General features: G+C 49.0%; 1 protein-coding gene across 3 annotated transcripts in view; it reads right to left on the bottom strand.

Annotated features, from left to right (window-relative positions):
- Positions 1-15,311, bottom strand: part of ASTN2 (astrotactin 2) — a 326,876-nt gene that overhangs the window by 224,193 nt on the left and 87,372 nt on the right. For all 3 annotated transcript variants that reach the window (XM_059864813.1, XM_059864814.1, XM_059864815.1), the window contains exon 4: positions 5,815-5,964. In XM_059864813.1, coding sequence (XP_059720796.1) covers positions 5,815-5,964 — 150 coding nt within the window. The remainder of the gene's footprint in view (positions 1-5,814; positions 5,965-15,311) is intronic.

The raw sequence follows: 15,311 nt of genomic DNA, 5'->3' as shown, positions 1-15,311 counted from the left end.
TTTTTGTCTTTAAAGAGGAAATAAAGAACAAACATGACATTTTTAATCCTTTCCCTGAAGCCAGGAGGTCGTAGAACATCTCAGGGAAAGAGTTATAGATGTAAAAGGAATCAAAACGGAGTTAAAACAAAGAAATAAGTAACAGTAGCTGTTTGGATAACTCCTATCTGAGGCCAAGCTGACCTCAGCAACTTAATCCTGCAAAGGTGGATGTTTTAATAGAAGTGGAAGCTTTGTTTTGTCCCCAGCAGTGCCACCTTGGGTGACGTCTTTGTGATCCCTCTGCCCTGCAGCCACTATCAATGGAAAAAGGATTCTCTGCTTCCTTTTCCTCCAGAAAAAGGGCAAATCCCTGTACCTACCACAGAATTCAAGACCCACAGCTTCCCTCCTTGACCACGGTGGGTTCACCCCATTCCATGCTCACTCCCCCTATGCAATGTTGCCTTCTGGGGGTCCAACAAGGCTCTCTGTTCCCAGGCTTCCCAGGAAAAACAGGGTGAGGAGCAGCCTCCCTGGCAGGGCACTGCAATTAGCTAAGTGGAAATTTTCAGTTCAATTAATTTAACCCTGAAAAGAGCACCAGAAAACTGGAAAGGAAAAAAAAAAAAAAAAACAAAAACAAAACAGAAAAAAAAAACCAAAAAAAACCCCAAATGTGGTCAGAGAAAGGTAAATTAAATGCAGATTTAAGGAGGAAAAAAAAATAAATACACAAACATTTTCTTTTGAAACTTACCCAGTCAACCCCAAAACCATGAAAGTATAAAGAAAAAAAGCCCTTTAAAACAAAGCACCCTGTGACTGGCTTCACATACAGCTGAGGAATACTTCCACCTCACCAATCTTCCCTCTTCCTTCTGTCTCCACCCAAAACACCCCAGCAGTGCAGGAGGTGCAACAGACAGGTGACAGAGCCATGGGCTTCCACTGTGAAAATCTGGGATCATGCTGATCCCAGACAGCAGCCCTTGCACAGCCTGAAGGGTTTTATTTTCACCAAGGACCAACTCAAAGAGCTGGACACGATATTATGACTCAGGTGACGTGAAAGCTCCCAGGTGAACTCCAGAAAAGCCTCACCAGCAAAATGTGACACTCCACAGGCACCACAGGGCAGTCAGACAGGGCAAGGTGAAAGCAGAGGTGCTCTGACAAAAGCAGAGACCACGGATGAGCCCAGCTGAGCCTCAGCTCTCCTCCCTCAGGGACCTTTGGCTAACTCAGGGCACAGCAAGGACCTCCACAGCACAAGAACTGCATCCCCAGTAGGCAGCACATCCCGATGAACAGCACCTGGTGTCTCAGGAGAAGGACCAGTATGGGTTATTTCTTCCCAAATCCAGAGTGTTTTTAAAGCCCTGCCCCAGGAGAGGGCACCAGACCCCCTCTCTGAGCACAGCAGTCACCCCCAAGGGCACCTCCCGGCCCCGGGGCTGGGCACACAGCCCGGTCCATCAGCCAAACCCACAGCCCCTGCCCCTGCCCTGCTGCCTCTCCCCAGGGCATCGCTCCCCGGCTCTGGGGCAGCCAGGCTGGGACGCTCCGGGGCTGCGTTTCAGGATCAATAAACGCTCTGGAATGCAGCATCCCTCCCTCCAGGTCTGCCAGTCCCCAGCAGAGACCTCTTCCTTCCAGCCCTCCCCTCCCACCCTCGGCTCTCTCCATCCTCGCTCTCCCTCCATTATTTATAAGCTCTGAATGTGCTTCACTCCATAGAAGTGTTTAGGGAGAAAGGTTGTATGAAAGAGTCATTAGACAAAATAAAGTTATATGGCACTGTAAATAGAGAGGGTGGTGTAGTTTGGTGTTTTGTTTTTGTTTTTTTTTAAATCAATCTACTTGGGAAAACAACCCCTTTCCCAGAGCTGCTGGAAACACTCAGGGCTAAATCAGATTTAATGAGGAGCAATGGGCAGCAGCTTATGCACACTCAGAGCAGGGAACTAAAGCAAGGCAAAGTTTATCCCAGATTTGTTTCCCTTGGGCTGGGGATCAGGTTTGGATGGTTTATCCCATCCTTCTGAAGGAACAGCACTTGGAAACCCTTTCAGAGCCTTTCCATAGAAGAGGAAATCCTTCTGCTGTTCAGTTCCTGCAGGGAGAGTGCTCCAGCTGTAGGGCTTTGATGAGGTTAAACATTAATTAAATCAAACCACAAGAAAATAATTACACACATGCATCCATCAGGCTGACTTGTCACTACTCAGAAACAAAGTTGGATGCAAACTCCATCAGTGGAACTGTCACGAGGCCGTTAGGAGGAAATGAATGGATCCCAAATGGACAATTTCATTTAGGGGGAGGAAAAAACAACTCTCGTGGATTGCAATGGATTAATGAGGCAAAGGGTTTATGCTTGCAACTGGATGGAAAATGTAAACATCCTGAGTTGTGCTATCATCCTTTACCCTGAGGGGTTGTTTGCACTCCAGCCACTTGCCTGCCATGGGCACAGGTAACCACAGGCTGTAAAAACAAAACCTCCAGCACAGAAGCCAGGGAGTGGGCAGGGGAAGGCATGGATCAGCTCAGCAACAGCACCCAGCCACCACCTCTACAAGCAAAAAGATACTTAAATTAAGAGGAAAAAAGGATGGATGGAATGGGGCTGTGCAGAGCGAGATCTCCACTGGAGACACTGGGAATACCTGGCTTTTTGGGGATTCCTGAGGACTGAGAGCTTAAAATCTCTTTTTTAGGATGTGTTGGCGAGGCATCCCTGTGACTGGGGACACTGGGAGTCAGAGTGCCCTCCTGAAGCCTGTGGGACACACTGCCTCAGGCTCCTCCTCCCTCACAGACTCTGGGTACAAATCAATCTCATTTTCTCACACTGAGGAAACCAGTGGGGAGAGATGGAGAGAGACCAAGGCTCTCTTGTCCTGATAACCACTGACTTTCCCATGGTCACTAACAGGCAGAGGAACCTTGGGGAGGTGGGAAATGGGGTGGGGGGTGTCTCCAGAGACAGGGGACAAGTCAGGCTGGCTCAGGGCCACACTCTGCTCCCACTCAGGCAGAGGCTCTGCCTGCAGCTGGGCACTGTGCCTCCTCCTAAGCTCAGCTGCAAGGATTAACTGACTTGTTCAATTAGTGACCAAAAAGCCTCTTACCTCCAGTTCAAAAATGAAATAAAAACACACAAAAGAAAAAAAAAAAGGCTGGAGCAGGGAATCAGGGAAACTTTCCCTGACAGTCCCCATGGACCCCAGAGCACCCACACTAAAATCCAGAGACCTGTATTTGAATAGCTACTAGAAAACAAACCAAATAATTTAAACCAGTTAAAGAGTCAGAACATTTTCTTCACACCAACTAAATTATTTATGGACAGAGCTATAATAATAAAAAAAAACCCTCTCCAGGCCTGTATCGCAGGAAAACATATCAGGAATAAAAGATCACATTTCAGACTCATAAATAAATGAAAAACAAAACCAAGAGTAAACAAAAAGAAAAAGAATTTCCTTCCCAGCTGCCAGGGCTGACACAAAGACCCTCAGTGCACTGGGCAGATCATGGCCAAGGGACCTTCATCCCCATTACCCCTGAAGGGAGCTGATCTCTCCTCCCCCTGCAGAGATGGAGACCTGGACCCAAACCCTTGGCACAGCCTTTTTTGTGGTGCAGCCTTTAGACCCAGGAATGCTGTGCTCCCACTCTCTCTGTAGCTCCTAAAGCCCTCAAGCTCTGGGAAAGCAGAAAGAAGAGATGTCCCAATAATGTGAGTGACAGCCAAAATGAATTTCAGCTCTTCACGAAACTAAAACCTGACAAGAAACTGTTTCATTGCGTTTTAGCTGGGGCAGCTGATAGGGACTTAGGGTTTGCAGCAGGATCCCTTGGAGGGGAGACGATGTGACACAACTCACAGGGACCTCCACCAGCCCACCCAGAGGATGCTGTGTGGGCTTTGTCCCTCTCTCCTCCCACCACAGAGGAGCTCTGGTGTCCCCACGCTCAGCAGTGAGGGTGAGGAGGCTCCCATCTTCCTCCCCAGCCAAGCTCCTCTGGCCATGGCTGATGCCTTGGAGTGGCTACCTAGAACAGAGGCTAGACAATAAAAGATTAAGACAATAAAAGTAGGTATTTGTAGTAATTGCATATCCTCTGAACAGAGAGAGACATAGTTCTCCCAGGATTTTAGAAGCTGTGGGAGACTTAGACGAATTCAAACAATTATTATCTCTCTTTCTGTAACCATTGTTTATAGATATGATTCTCCAGAGTGTGCTATTCATAGTTCACCAAGAGTGTGAGAGAAGATTCCTAAAGGCCAATCAGGTCTTAGGCCCACCAGTGTGTCTATAAGAACTGTAGATTTCTAATAATAAAGTGTCTTTTCATGCCTTCTGCTGATGGAGTCAATGTATCACCTTTGGCTGTCCCCAGTACCCCTTCAGTGATACGAATTTATTAAAGGCCTTCAACAGCACACCTTGGGCAGCCAAAGCCTCCCAGAGGCTGCACCCAAGCTGGATGATGGTCACAAGTTTTTCTGACAGATATAAGTTTAGCCTATTTGCATATCAGCGGTTAATCTTCCAATTATAGCTTCAGGTAATAAAGTAATTTACCCCCAATATACCCCCAGTTCACTTCTGTTTTTACTTTTTGGGGCCTGAGGCTGTAGGGTGTCCTTGGCTCTCAAGCTTAAAAGGATTGCTCAGTCTGACCAAAAGATGGAAACAGCTACCAACACTTCATGTGGAGTGTGGGAGATGGTGTCAGTAGTGGTGGGGCTGGGATGCCTTGGGAGAACTCCCCAGTTTAGGTTACAGTGAGAAGTTGGAGCATTCTCCCAGGGTTCCCTGCCCCTCAATGAAAATTAAGTTCTGTTTGTCATTTAAAGTTCACTCCCCTGTTCCAGAATGTTCTATATTCCTGGATTCCCTGTTGGTCTTCTCCAGAACACCACACTCTCCCTGCTCCCTCATTGGCCAAAACTCTATCACCCCACTCTGACCCCTCCTCCTGTCTCTATCTCCATTGGTGTGTTCATGTCCTGACCACGCCTACCCTTCCCCAGTTTTATACCCTGGACCCTCCCATGTTCTTGGCTCTTCATCCCTGCTTCCCTTCAGCTGTGGTTGTCCTCCTGCCCTGTCCTGGACCCTCATTTCATCCCTAAATAAACCCTGTTGGATTTTCCATACGAAGAGTCCTCTCAGCTCACTGGTGAGGCATTGAATACAACATCTGGGCTGGGGTGTCTGGTGGGCTGAGGGAACTGTTCACACATTCCAGAGCAGAGACGCTCTCAAGAAGGCAGGCACCCCGACAGCACCTGCCTGGGGTGTTGTATTGCACTAAATAGTTATTTAGTTGTTTGCACTGGGCATTTTGGTAATTTGCACTGTTGATGTGATTTGTGTGTTATATCACAAGGTTTCTCCCTCACCCACCCCTGTCCCCAGTACCCCCCTGGTGGTCTGTTTCCTGGTCAGTCCCTCCACTCGCCCCTCCCTACTGGTATCCCATTGGCCGTGGTCCTCCTCCACCCCTCATTTCCCCTGGGCATAAAAGTCTCCTGTCATCAGACCGCACCCTCTTTTCCACCTGGGAAGTGACCAGAGTCTGAGGTGTCCCCAGGTAAGTCAATAAACAGAGGATTCCCATCCCCACGTGGAAAAGAGCGCTTCTCCATCGTTTGCTTTCATCCATGTAAGACCATGTGGCCTGGGGTCTGTAGCTAGCCAAACAGCCTTACACTGGGGGTCTCCCCCGGTGGAGTTTAGAGTTACACACCAATGCAGTTCATGATTTGTAAAGTGTAAAATGTAAAAGTCCTGGGGCACCGTGGCCACGTACCTCGGGGCCGGCTGCGGCGTTTCCGTCTGCCCACGGAGGCGCTGCGCAGCGCGGGCTGCAGCTGCCCGATCTCAATGGGCGTGTTGGTGCGGAAGCTCTCCTTGAACTTCTGCATCAGCGACTCCACCGTCTCCTGCGTCACCTCGGGAGCTGCAACACCAGCAAAGGGGCTGTGGTTACAAAAAGCTGGGCCACCGTGTCCCCACTGCCCATGAAAGCTTTCCTTGTGTAAGCTGGAGCTGAGTCCTGTGGTGTTTTCGTGGTCCCCCGTGGCAGGAAGGAAATGATGAATCTGACTCCATGTTCTTAGAAGGCTAATTTATTATTATATTATATAATGCTATACTAAACTATACTAAAGAATAGAAAAACAATACAGACAGAAGGCTAAAAAGATAATAATAAAAAACTTGTGACTCCTTCCAGAGTCCCAACACAGCTGGACTGTGACTGGTCATTAAGTCAAAACAATTCACATGAAACTAATAAAACAATGACCAGTTAGTAAACAATGTCCAGTGCTGCCATGCTGGGAGACAGAGGGAGAGCATCCACCCAGCTATACCAGGCAACAGAGAAACAAGGATCAAACTCCCTGCCTGAGTTAAGTGCCAGCAGTGGGAATCATTTCAGGAAAGCTCCAGAAAGAGAGGGAGCTAAGGGACCAGCTGTGTAATGTCTTTGAATTTTCCAGTACCAGGCTCCCCCAGGAACCACAGATCAAAGACAGAGTTCCCCAAAGCCCCCGACGTTTACAGCAGGCACAGCTGAATCCTGCAGCGTCAGATCACATGAGGAAAAAACATATCCTGAGCTGGGAAAGGTTCTCCAAAGAGCATCCAATCCCATCCCTACAGCACTTATCCCCCCCTGAGGTGCCAGGGAAGGATGCTGGGGCAGCACTGGGGTGGTTCAGCCTCCTGCTGCTGTGTTCACAGGGGGAAGCCTGACCCTGCAGCTCCCTTGGCCAGCAGAATGTGTGGCAGGGCCTCCCCTGAACAGATGGAGAGTTAGCCAGACCTTGGGGCTGTGTGATACAGGACTTGTGGAGGTAGAGCAGGGAGGTTTGGAGTGGCTTGCACAGCTGAGGCTTATTACCAAAAGGAGGCCAGGAAGAGGAGGAGGGAGGAGCAGGAGGAGACCATGCCTTCAACGAGGTCACAGCAGTCTCATGGTCCCTGCTGGCACCGTGGTGACTGTGCCTATCTGGCCACCACGCTGGCACAGCCATCCTGGGGCAGCTGCTCCCACACCTGTCAGTGCAGCAAACACCAAGAGGGAAGGAGGGGGGTTCCTTCAGCCACTGGCTGTTTGGGATGATGCTACAAATACTGCAGGAATTGGGAGCAAAGGGCTGGTGCAGCTCACTGCTCTGCACAGGTGTGCCAGCACATCGTTGGCTTCTCTGAGCGCCCGAGCTCAGGGGTCTGGAGAAAGAAAATGGGTAAGGGAAGCAGGAGGGAGGAGGGAAAAGTAAACCAGGGAAAAAAGAGGAAGGAAAAAAAAAAAAAAAAAAGGTAAAGTGAGAAATTAGAAAAGACCCTTGTTGACATGATATCAGCAGGAAGAGTTTGGCATGGGTGGGCAGCATAGAAAAAGCCCTCAGTGACAAATGAAAAACAACAGAGCTTCAACTATGTGAGCATGAGGGTTGAAGGATGAAGGGAGAGCCCTTCATGCACTGCCAACAGTGCCAAAAGGGAGAAAGAAGAGACCACTGCACCATAATGGAATAAGACAGCACTTGCTGGGGCTGTTCATCACATCCAGAGAGAGACTGCAAACCAAATTGCTCTCTGGGCCTCCCCACAGCAGCCCTTGGAGGTTCCAACTAGTCAAAAAAGGATGGGAAGAAGCACTACTGTGGGGTAGACAGTGGCCTTAATAATTTGCTTTAACTACAGGCCAAGCCTGAATTGGTCAGGCGGTTGGATTAGCTGATCCTTGTGGATCCCTTCCAACTGAACTGCTCTATTCTACACAACCCTGCAAGAGTCCTGCACTGCCTGTACCAAACACAGGCTCAGCCAGCAGCTCCTGGCACCTCCACAGCTCCCACATGCTGCTCCCCAGCACGACACAGCCACGTCAGCAGTGCCCAGGCACCAGCTCCTCCCAGCACTGGCCGAACACGACACATTTCAGAGGAGACAGGACTGTCCTCCCCTCCAGCACAGCTTGCCAAACGCCTTCTCTCCCCTCCCCAGCTTCCAGGATAAATCCACCCGGGCTGCTGAGCTCACATCTCCGTCACTGTGCTGAGATTCTCCACCCAGCTAGGCAGAGGTGGTGGGATCCACCCCGAGGTTTGGCACGAGGCTATGATCTCCATCTCCCCCCAGGAGCAGGGGAATCACGAGGCTCTCCAGCCCCCACAAAATCAGCTTCCCTCTCTGGCAGCACTTTAAGGACACAGCTGAAGGTCACCTTACCTTTGCAAAGCACAGCACACATTCCTGACAAACACCTCCCTCCTGTCCACCCCCATATTCTATTTGAAAGGAGATTTGCTCTCCTTATGGCTCCCCTATTCGTTTGCACGTCTCCCACAAAACAATTCCAACCCAGAGCCATTCTCTGCTCCTTCCTTTCTGCTGGCACAAATTGCAGTGGGAAAATATGTTGTTTGGCTTAAAAATTACAATGACAACAACAACAAAAAAAGTAGTCATCAGCTGAACAATATGAGCAATGTTTGGGTAAAAAATACGTTGCACTGGAGAAGGGAAGCAGCAGCATTCATTCCAGCACAGCCAGGAGAGCTGCACCCTCCCAGACACACTGGGTGGGTATGGGGGGCTGTTCTGGGGACATGCCACAAGCAGGATCTCACCATCCCAGGAGGGATTCCACATCTCAGAGTCCCAGGCCTGGATCAGTACAACCACCCACACCTCTGTTTGAGAGATGAACAATTTGTGAGCCCCCACCAGCTGCTTTTGGGTGTTGTCTCCACTATTCCAAGACATTCTCAGGGCACTACAAAACGTCTCTATGTTCCCAGCCAGCAGTGATGGAAATGCCCCTTAGATCTCAGAAAAAAGCTCTCAGACTTGCTGAGGTGTTTTAGTCTTCAGATGTGGCCTTGAGGACCTCAGTGGAGCACCTTCTCCCCAAACCAGGCTCAAACTTTGTGGTGCCATTGGGTGGTGGAGAGCTGGACAGTCCCACAGCTTGGGTTTTGCATCTGATTAAAACAGAACAGTGAGGTTTATGGTCTGCAAAGGTGACAGCTTCCCTGAGCCTCAAAGTCTGTGGTGTCTGGCTTAAAGGTTCTTTTCCTGGAGCCACAACCATCCATGCTCTCCTCACACAACACCTGCATGCCCACAGCAGCTCCTATCAGAGCTTCCCACACTAGGTATTGGCTAAAACACATTTCTATAAAATACAGGGTTTTAAGCATCTGGTTTTCCCATTTCGCTCTTTGATTTCTGGCTGTCAGAAGGCAAGTTATTGATCCCTCAATATTAACAGTGGCCACAACGTTCCAAGAGTTTCAGGGAGAGGAATAACTCCAGAGCATCTCAAGAGCTGCCTGACTGAGCATTTTGCAACAAGACAAACTCAATCAAGGATTAAATGGAAAAAGTTGGGGCACAATTACAAGCCAAAGTCAGTGAGGTTTCTACCTCCTGCCCTGCATGGTAATGTGGAGGATGCAGCCCCCTTACCTCAGACACTAGCTCTTCTCTAAGACTCTCCTGCCCTTTCACTGACCACTTCCAGTATTTATCAAATAATCTGCTTTTTCTAGGCACAGGGCAGGGGACTCTCCTGGGAACCACTGACATGGGCTCTAAAGGTCTAATACATCATCACGTCCCTAACACACCATGGGAACACCAGGAAAGTGCCAGTTTAATAACGTTATAATTGTTTCCTTCAAATCAACTCCCTGATATTCAGCAAGCTCATTTTGATGTTTCTCGATCAATATTTTAGAAATTTCTGTTCCACAAAGTATTTCAAGAAATTGACTTTCTGATCCTATTTTGGAACAAGCATAAATTTCACAATACTGGAAGTTTTCCACATGGTGGAAACCCTGATTTCTCACCAGCTCTAAATAATGGGTGTTTGTTGCTTTCCGAAGCATGAAATAACTAACGGTGTTTGTTCTGAGACTGGGATGTGGACTGATTTTCAACAGTGCCACCCTGAAGGTACTGAGCTCCACAAAGCACTGAGCTTTAGTAGCATAAAATTAGGTAATTACACTGATGCTGATGTGATGACAGTGGGAGAGATTTGTACAACAGCTTCGCACGTACTCAGAGGAAAACACGTTTAGGGAGCCACATCCTGCCACAGAGCATGGGAATATGGCAAAGGCAGGAGGAGCACTGGGAACTTCAGCTCTCCATGTGTTTCCCCAGCCACCAAACCTCTCTCGAGCAGGAGAACCCGTCCCCTTTGGTCCCCTGATCTCCAGCAGTCCATGTCAAGTGCCACATGCAGCCACTGTGTCCAAGAAACACAGGGAAGCTGCTGGTCGCATTCCACAGCCAACTCAGGACATGTATATCTGTTTTATTTAAATACAGATATATATAAATACATCTCCATAGATATACTTTTATTTAAATGTATATATCTATCTATGTATGTGGATATACAAAAACTATCAAAAGCAAGGATGAAGGAGGATCTCCAAATAGCTCTTTTATGAAGTGGGGCTCACACTCAGCAACAGGAGAGAGGAACCCAGGAGCATTTTGAAAACAGCCTTGTATTCCACGTTGACTTTTTCTTTCTTCTCTCTCCTGGCCCTTTTTGTTGAGTTTTAAAGTAGAGGCTGTGTACATCTTTTTTAGCACAGCTATTAATACATAGCTATTAATACATTAATAGTTTATTATATACATTAATAAATCTGTCGCTATAAAAATAGATCTTTATACGCAAAAGTCTGATTTCAATTGCAAATTGGAGGGGGAGGGAGCAGAAGTAGAGATAAAGTTTTCTTCAAGATGTCTCCTTTGAAAGAAACTGAACAAATGTACTTTCCTCCTTCATATATTCATGAGATGACTGCTTCCCTACCCTGTTCTCCACCACCCTCAGCTCCGGGCTCGGAGCCAGCACAGCCCTTATCTGGTACGAGGCAGGGAAAAAAAAAGTCCTGATAGGATCAGAAGTTTTCAGTAGTTTAACAAATCTGGGGAAAAGTCTCCATTGGGTTCTAATAAAGCTTTTGGAGCATGACAGGAAAGGGGATGGCAGGAAAGGCTGGTGTGCAGTGGATGGAGAACAGCATCTTGCAGTGGGGCAGGGATCCCAGGGCACCCCAAAACCCTTCTGGACATGCACCCACTCTTTGCCTTTCACCTTTATTGCCAAGCTTTGCCATTTCCCCCATCTGAAGAGAGCAGGAGAGAACATCTGCAGCTCCCATGCTGACTGCAGCTGGGTGGGCAGGAGCTGGCAGGACCCCCATCCCACTGGGAAGGGATGGGCAGAGCCGGAGCCCCTGACTGCACCCACCCGGCACCAGCTGCCCTGACCCTTCTTCATCCTCTCTCCAGTCACAGTGCTCAGTCACTTCCCAGCTAATTGCCTCCACTCATGTGTGCAAACTCGCCGTTTACCGGGAAATGTCACGGAATGTTAATTTCATTCGGAATGCGCTTCCATGTTTTTATGATGGGAAATGAATAAGCATTGTATTAATAGCATCATTTCCAACTCCAACCACAGCCGTGGCCCTGTGGATGGAGGCTGTGAGTTACTCATCACCCTGCACCTTCCCTGCCTCTCCAGCTCCCTCCTTTCCCTCCTCCCCCGCTCCCCGCACTTCTCCTGTTGGTAATTAAGATAATGCAATGTAATTATAAACATATTAGGAAAGATCAAACACTGAAGAGCTGTGGTCTGACAGTCCCGCCTCTGCTCACACCTCTGCCTGGAGAGCACCTCCCGAAAACTGATGGGTCCCTGCACTCCTGGGGCTGCTCCAGCTGCTCCTTCCCAGGAGCTGTTTCTGGCCAAGAAACCCTCAGCTCTTCAATGGGGCAAAGACTTTCCAGCACACCCCTTCCCTAACATGTACAGGGATTTATTTCTATATCCCATTTGTCCTGCAAGGAAAAACCTTGGTGGTGGGGTGCTGTCCCATCTCCCCCCAGCCCAGCACTGAGGAGGTCCAGTCGAACAGAGACTCCATTTCCCATTTTTTCAGCCCTAATAAAACCCTTAACTTGGGGTTTTTTATGAGACATCATAACTTTTTTGCTTAGGCAGCGAGCAGAGAGGATGAGGGAAGATGGGCAGACCCTCGGTATCAGCTAATGCTCCTCAAGTTATCAAATAATTGAAAAGTTAAATAACCCTCTGGAGGAAGCTTCCCGATTTGGTGCTAATGGGCACATGGAGCAGTCGGGGCTAGGGTTGTGTGGAGGAGAGACACTGGCTCGAGAGCACAGCACTGACCTCCAGCTCCCTCCCTCCACCACACAGCTCCTGCAGCTCTGCAGAGCCAGAGGAGACACTGCCCATGGAGCCAGCTGGGGCAGGGACTCACTGAGGGCAGGAAAAAGTCCCATCCCCATCTGTCTGAGTAGCCACTGCTGGGGGACAAACCTGGAGGCAGCAGCACCTTGTCAAGTGAGTGTGAGCAAGTGTCAGCACCCCAAAGGATGGATGTGGGCAGGACAGGGCTCCAGGAACAGCCACAGCTGGCCAGTACGGGTGGGAAATGTGGCACAGTGGTCCCTGGCCAGTCTCCACCACTCCCCAACTCCGTGCTCGGCAGCATGGTGCAGAATTAACTTTTTAGTTAGCAAACACATTTCTTCTGCCCAGCGGACAAGGTGACATTTTTCACAGTACTGACAATGCTGTGCCACGTGCCAGGATGATTGAGGGAGTGATGCCAACACACAGGAGAAGGACAAACTACCAAAATCTCTCAATGTGGCCAGGAGCTTCAGCTCCAAAAGCGGCACCAAAAGAACCAACGACCTCCCGCACTGGGCAGGGTGGAGGCAGTAGAGAATGAGCTGAGAGCTGGTTTGTTGGCTCAGGAGAAGACCTGGGAACACCCAGAAAGCCCAGGATATCAAAACCAAACCTATTCCAAGCCACACAGGTAAAGAAGTGAGGCTGAGCACTGCCACACTCACAGGACCCAGTGGGAGAGTCGCAGCAAATGCCGTAACTCAGCAGGGCCGTCAGAAAGGATTGATTTGAAGCACCTTGTTAATAAGTTTCCTCTCCCACTGGTCCTTCAGGGAGGTCAGTGCCTAATGATAAATGGGGCTGGAAGGTGCCTGCAGACCCAGTATCAGCACAGGTGCCCAGCCTCAATCCATCTTCCTTAGGAGCCAGCTGACAAAACCGTCTCGGTGCCGTAGCCAGGTAAAACACAACCGATGGGAAGAGGACACACAAACAGAGTGAAGAGGTGGTGCTGCAGCTGCCCTCCCTGCTCCCTTCCCCATAAAACCCACAAGTCTGGGATGGAATGATGGGGAAAAATCTCTGCGTGCCAACTGGTGGAGCCATAATGCCACTAAAAGCCAAGGAGAAAAAGGGCTGAGTTCTCTGGTTTAAGACAAGCCCATCACTCACTCAAGTGACAGGATCCAGAGCAGCCTCAGCTCTGAGCCCCACATCCCAAGGGCTGAGTCCTAACCAGCACCCGTGTACTTCCAGTAGAAATGGGGGGAACATTGTGGGATTGTTCTCCTTCATCCCACATCCCCTTCTGATCGGTCTGACTTCAGAAACCAGTGGCAGGTTTTCACTCCGTGCTGATTCCATGGAAGCACCATCCCTGGAAGCGTCCAAGGCCAGGTTGCATGGAGCTTGGAGCAACGTGGTCTAGTGGAAGATGTCCCTGCCCATGGCAGGGGGTTGGAACCAGATGGTCTTTTAGGTTCCTTTCAGCCCAAACCCTTCCAGGATTCTGTGACAGCCCCAGTCAGAGCTGAAGGTCTCCCAGGTCCTCTGTATTGCACACAAGACGCAACCCAGCTAAGAAACTCAGGAGAGACAAGGACACCTGAAATCCCCCAAGGCAAGTAAACAACCATCATATTATTTTTTTAGATTTTCCATCAGAGGAAGGAAAAAAAAAAACAGAGAAAAAAAAAAGAGTCGTCTTGAAGCTAATCTTGGTCAACAACTGTCCCACAGCTCAGCTACACTTTTAAATAATGTAGTGCTTTATCAAACATTCATAGTGATGCACAAAGTGATGAACAATGTGTACCTGGCATTTATATAAATATAGTTCCTGATGGCTTATTTTCCTTGGACAGCCAGCACTTCACAGCTTATCTTCCATGAGCTTGTGATTTTGCCTGGATGGAAAACACTTTGGACACCTGGGGAATCAGGACTACTGCACATGAAACTGCCGTGACATCCCCACTGGGCATCTGCAGCCCCACAAAACTCCACAAAATTCCTCATTCAACAGCTGCTGCTGACTTGAGGAGCCAGAAGTCACCCAGCTGTGGCTGGAAGAGAGGGCAACCAAGGGTATTTCTTCAGCTTGGGATGTTGTGGAGTATCAGGGTGAGACCAGTCCAAGCCTTGCAAAACAGGAGGACTTCACAAATCCAGCATCTCGTCAGGATGCTAAGCAAAATGCTGGCATAATAAACCACCCTGCTTCTGTTCCAGTCCCTATGGCACCATTCAAAGCCACTTTTCCAGCTGCTTCTTCCCTCCTCTGTCTCATCAAATTAATGAGCAGGTTGCAGCAAAGAGAGGGGAGAAAAAACATTAAAACTTAGTAGGAGCCAGCCCCACCATCCTCTTCTCCACAGCAAAGTTGCCATGAGCCAGTAAGAGCCCTGGCTGACCCTGGGTGTTTAAACCTGAATTGGTCATTAAGCATGGGCCACAAAATCCATGAGCCAAGGGCTGCAGGACCAGAGGAAAGCCCCAAACCCCAGGAGGTTCCCTGTCCCTTCTGTGCCATTCCTAGAGGCAGGACTATGCTGGATATGGCTCTGGTGGGAGAGGTGTCCTGAGTGTGCTCCTGCACATCCGTGATGCTGCTTTGATCCACTTCCTTGGGGATCTAAGGGATGGGGACCCTGTCCTGCAGCCCCACCATTCCCTCCCCCCACAGTGGGGAGGACAACCCAGATTTGGGGTGGAGGTAACCATTTCAATGGGATGAACTAAATAAACCTAAAATTCCAGCCTGGCATCTCTCCAAAGACCTCCAAAGACAGTTAATACATTAATATGTTAATTAGGACAGTGTTTATCTCTGCAAAGCACAGCTTTTCCCTGGCAGGTCAGGACATTTTCAAATCCACACTGAAGACTGAGGTGGCATCACCACAAACCAAAGACCCAATGGCATGGCTGGTGTAACCTTTCTAACTGGGACCCTCATTCCCCTCCTTAATATATTCAATTCAGTTACAATTGAACATGCTGGGCTTGAAAACAGCTTAAACATCTTTATTAACTAGAGACACTACCTAAGCATGTCTGGAAGTGCTTCCCTGAATTAGGAGCCAATTCCTGCCCTG

The sequence above is a fragment of the Haemorhous mexicanus genome, chromosome 21 (assembly GCF_027477595.1).
Source record: "Haemorhous mexicanus isolate bHaeMex1 chromosome 21, bHaeMex1.pri, whole genome shotgun sequence".
NCBI classification, from domain to species: Eukaryota; Metazoa; Chordata; class Aves; order Passeriformes; family Fringillidae; genus Haemorhous; species Haemorhous mexicanus.
Note: the sequence above shows the minus strand (reverse complement) of the source record. Positions and strands in the feature narration are given on the sequence as shown.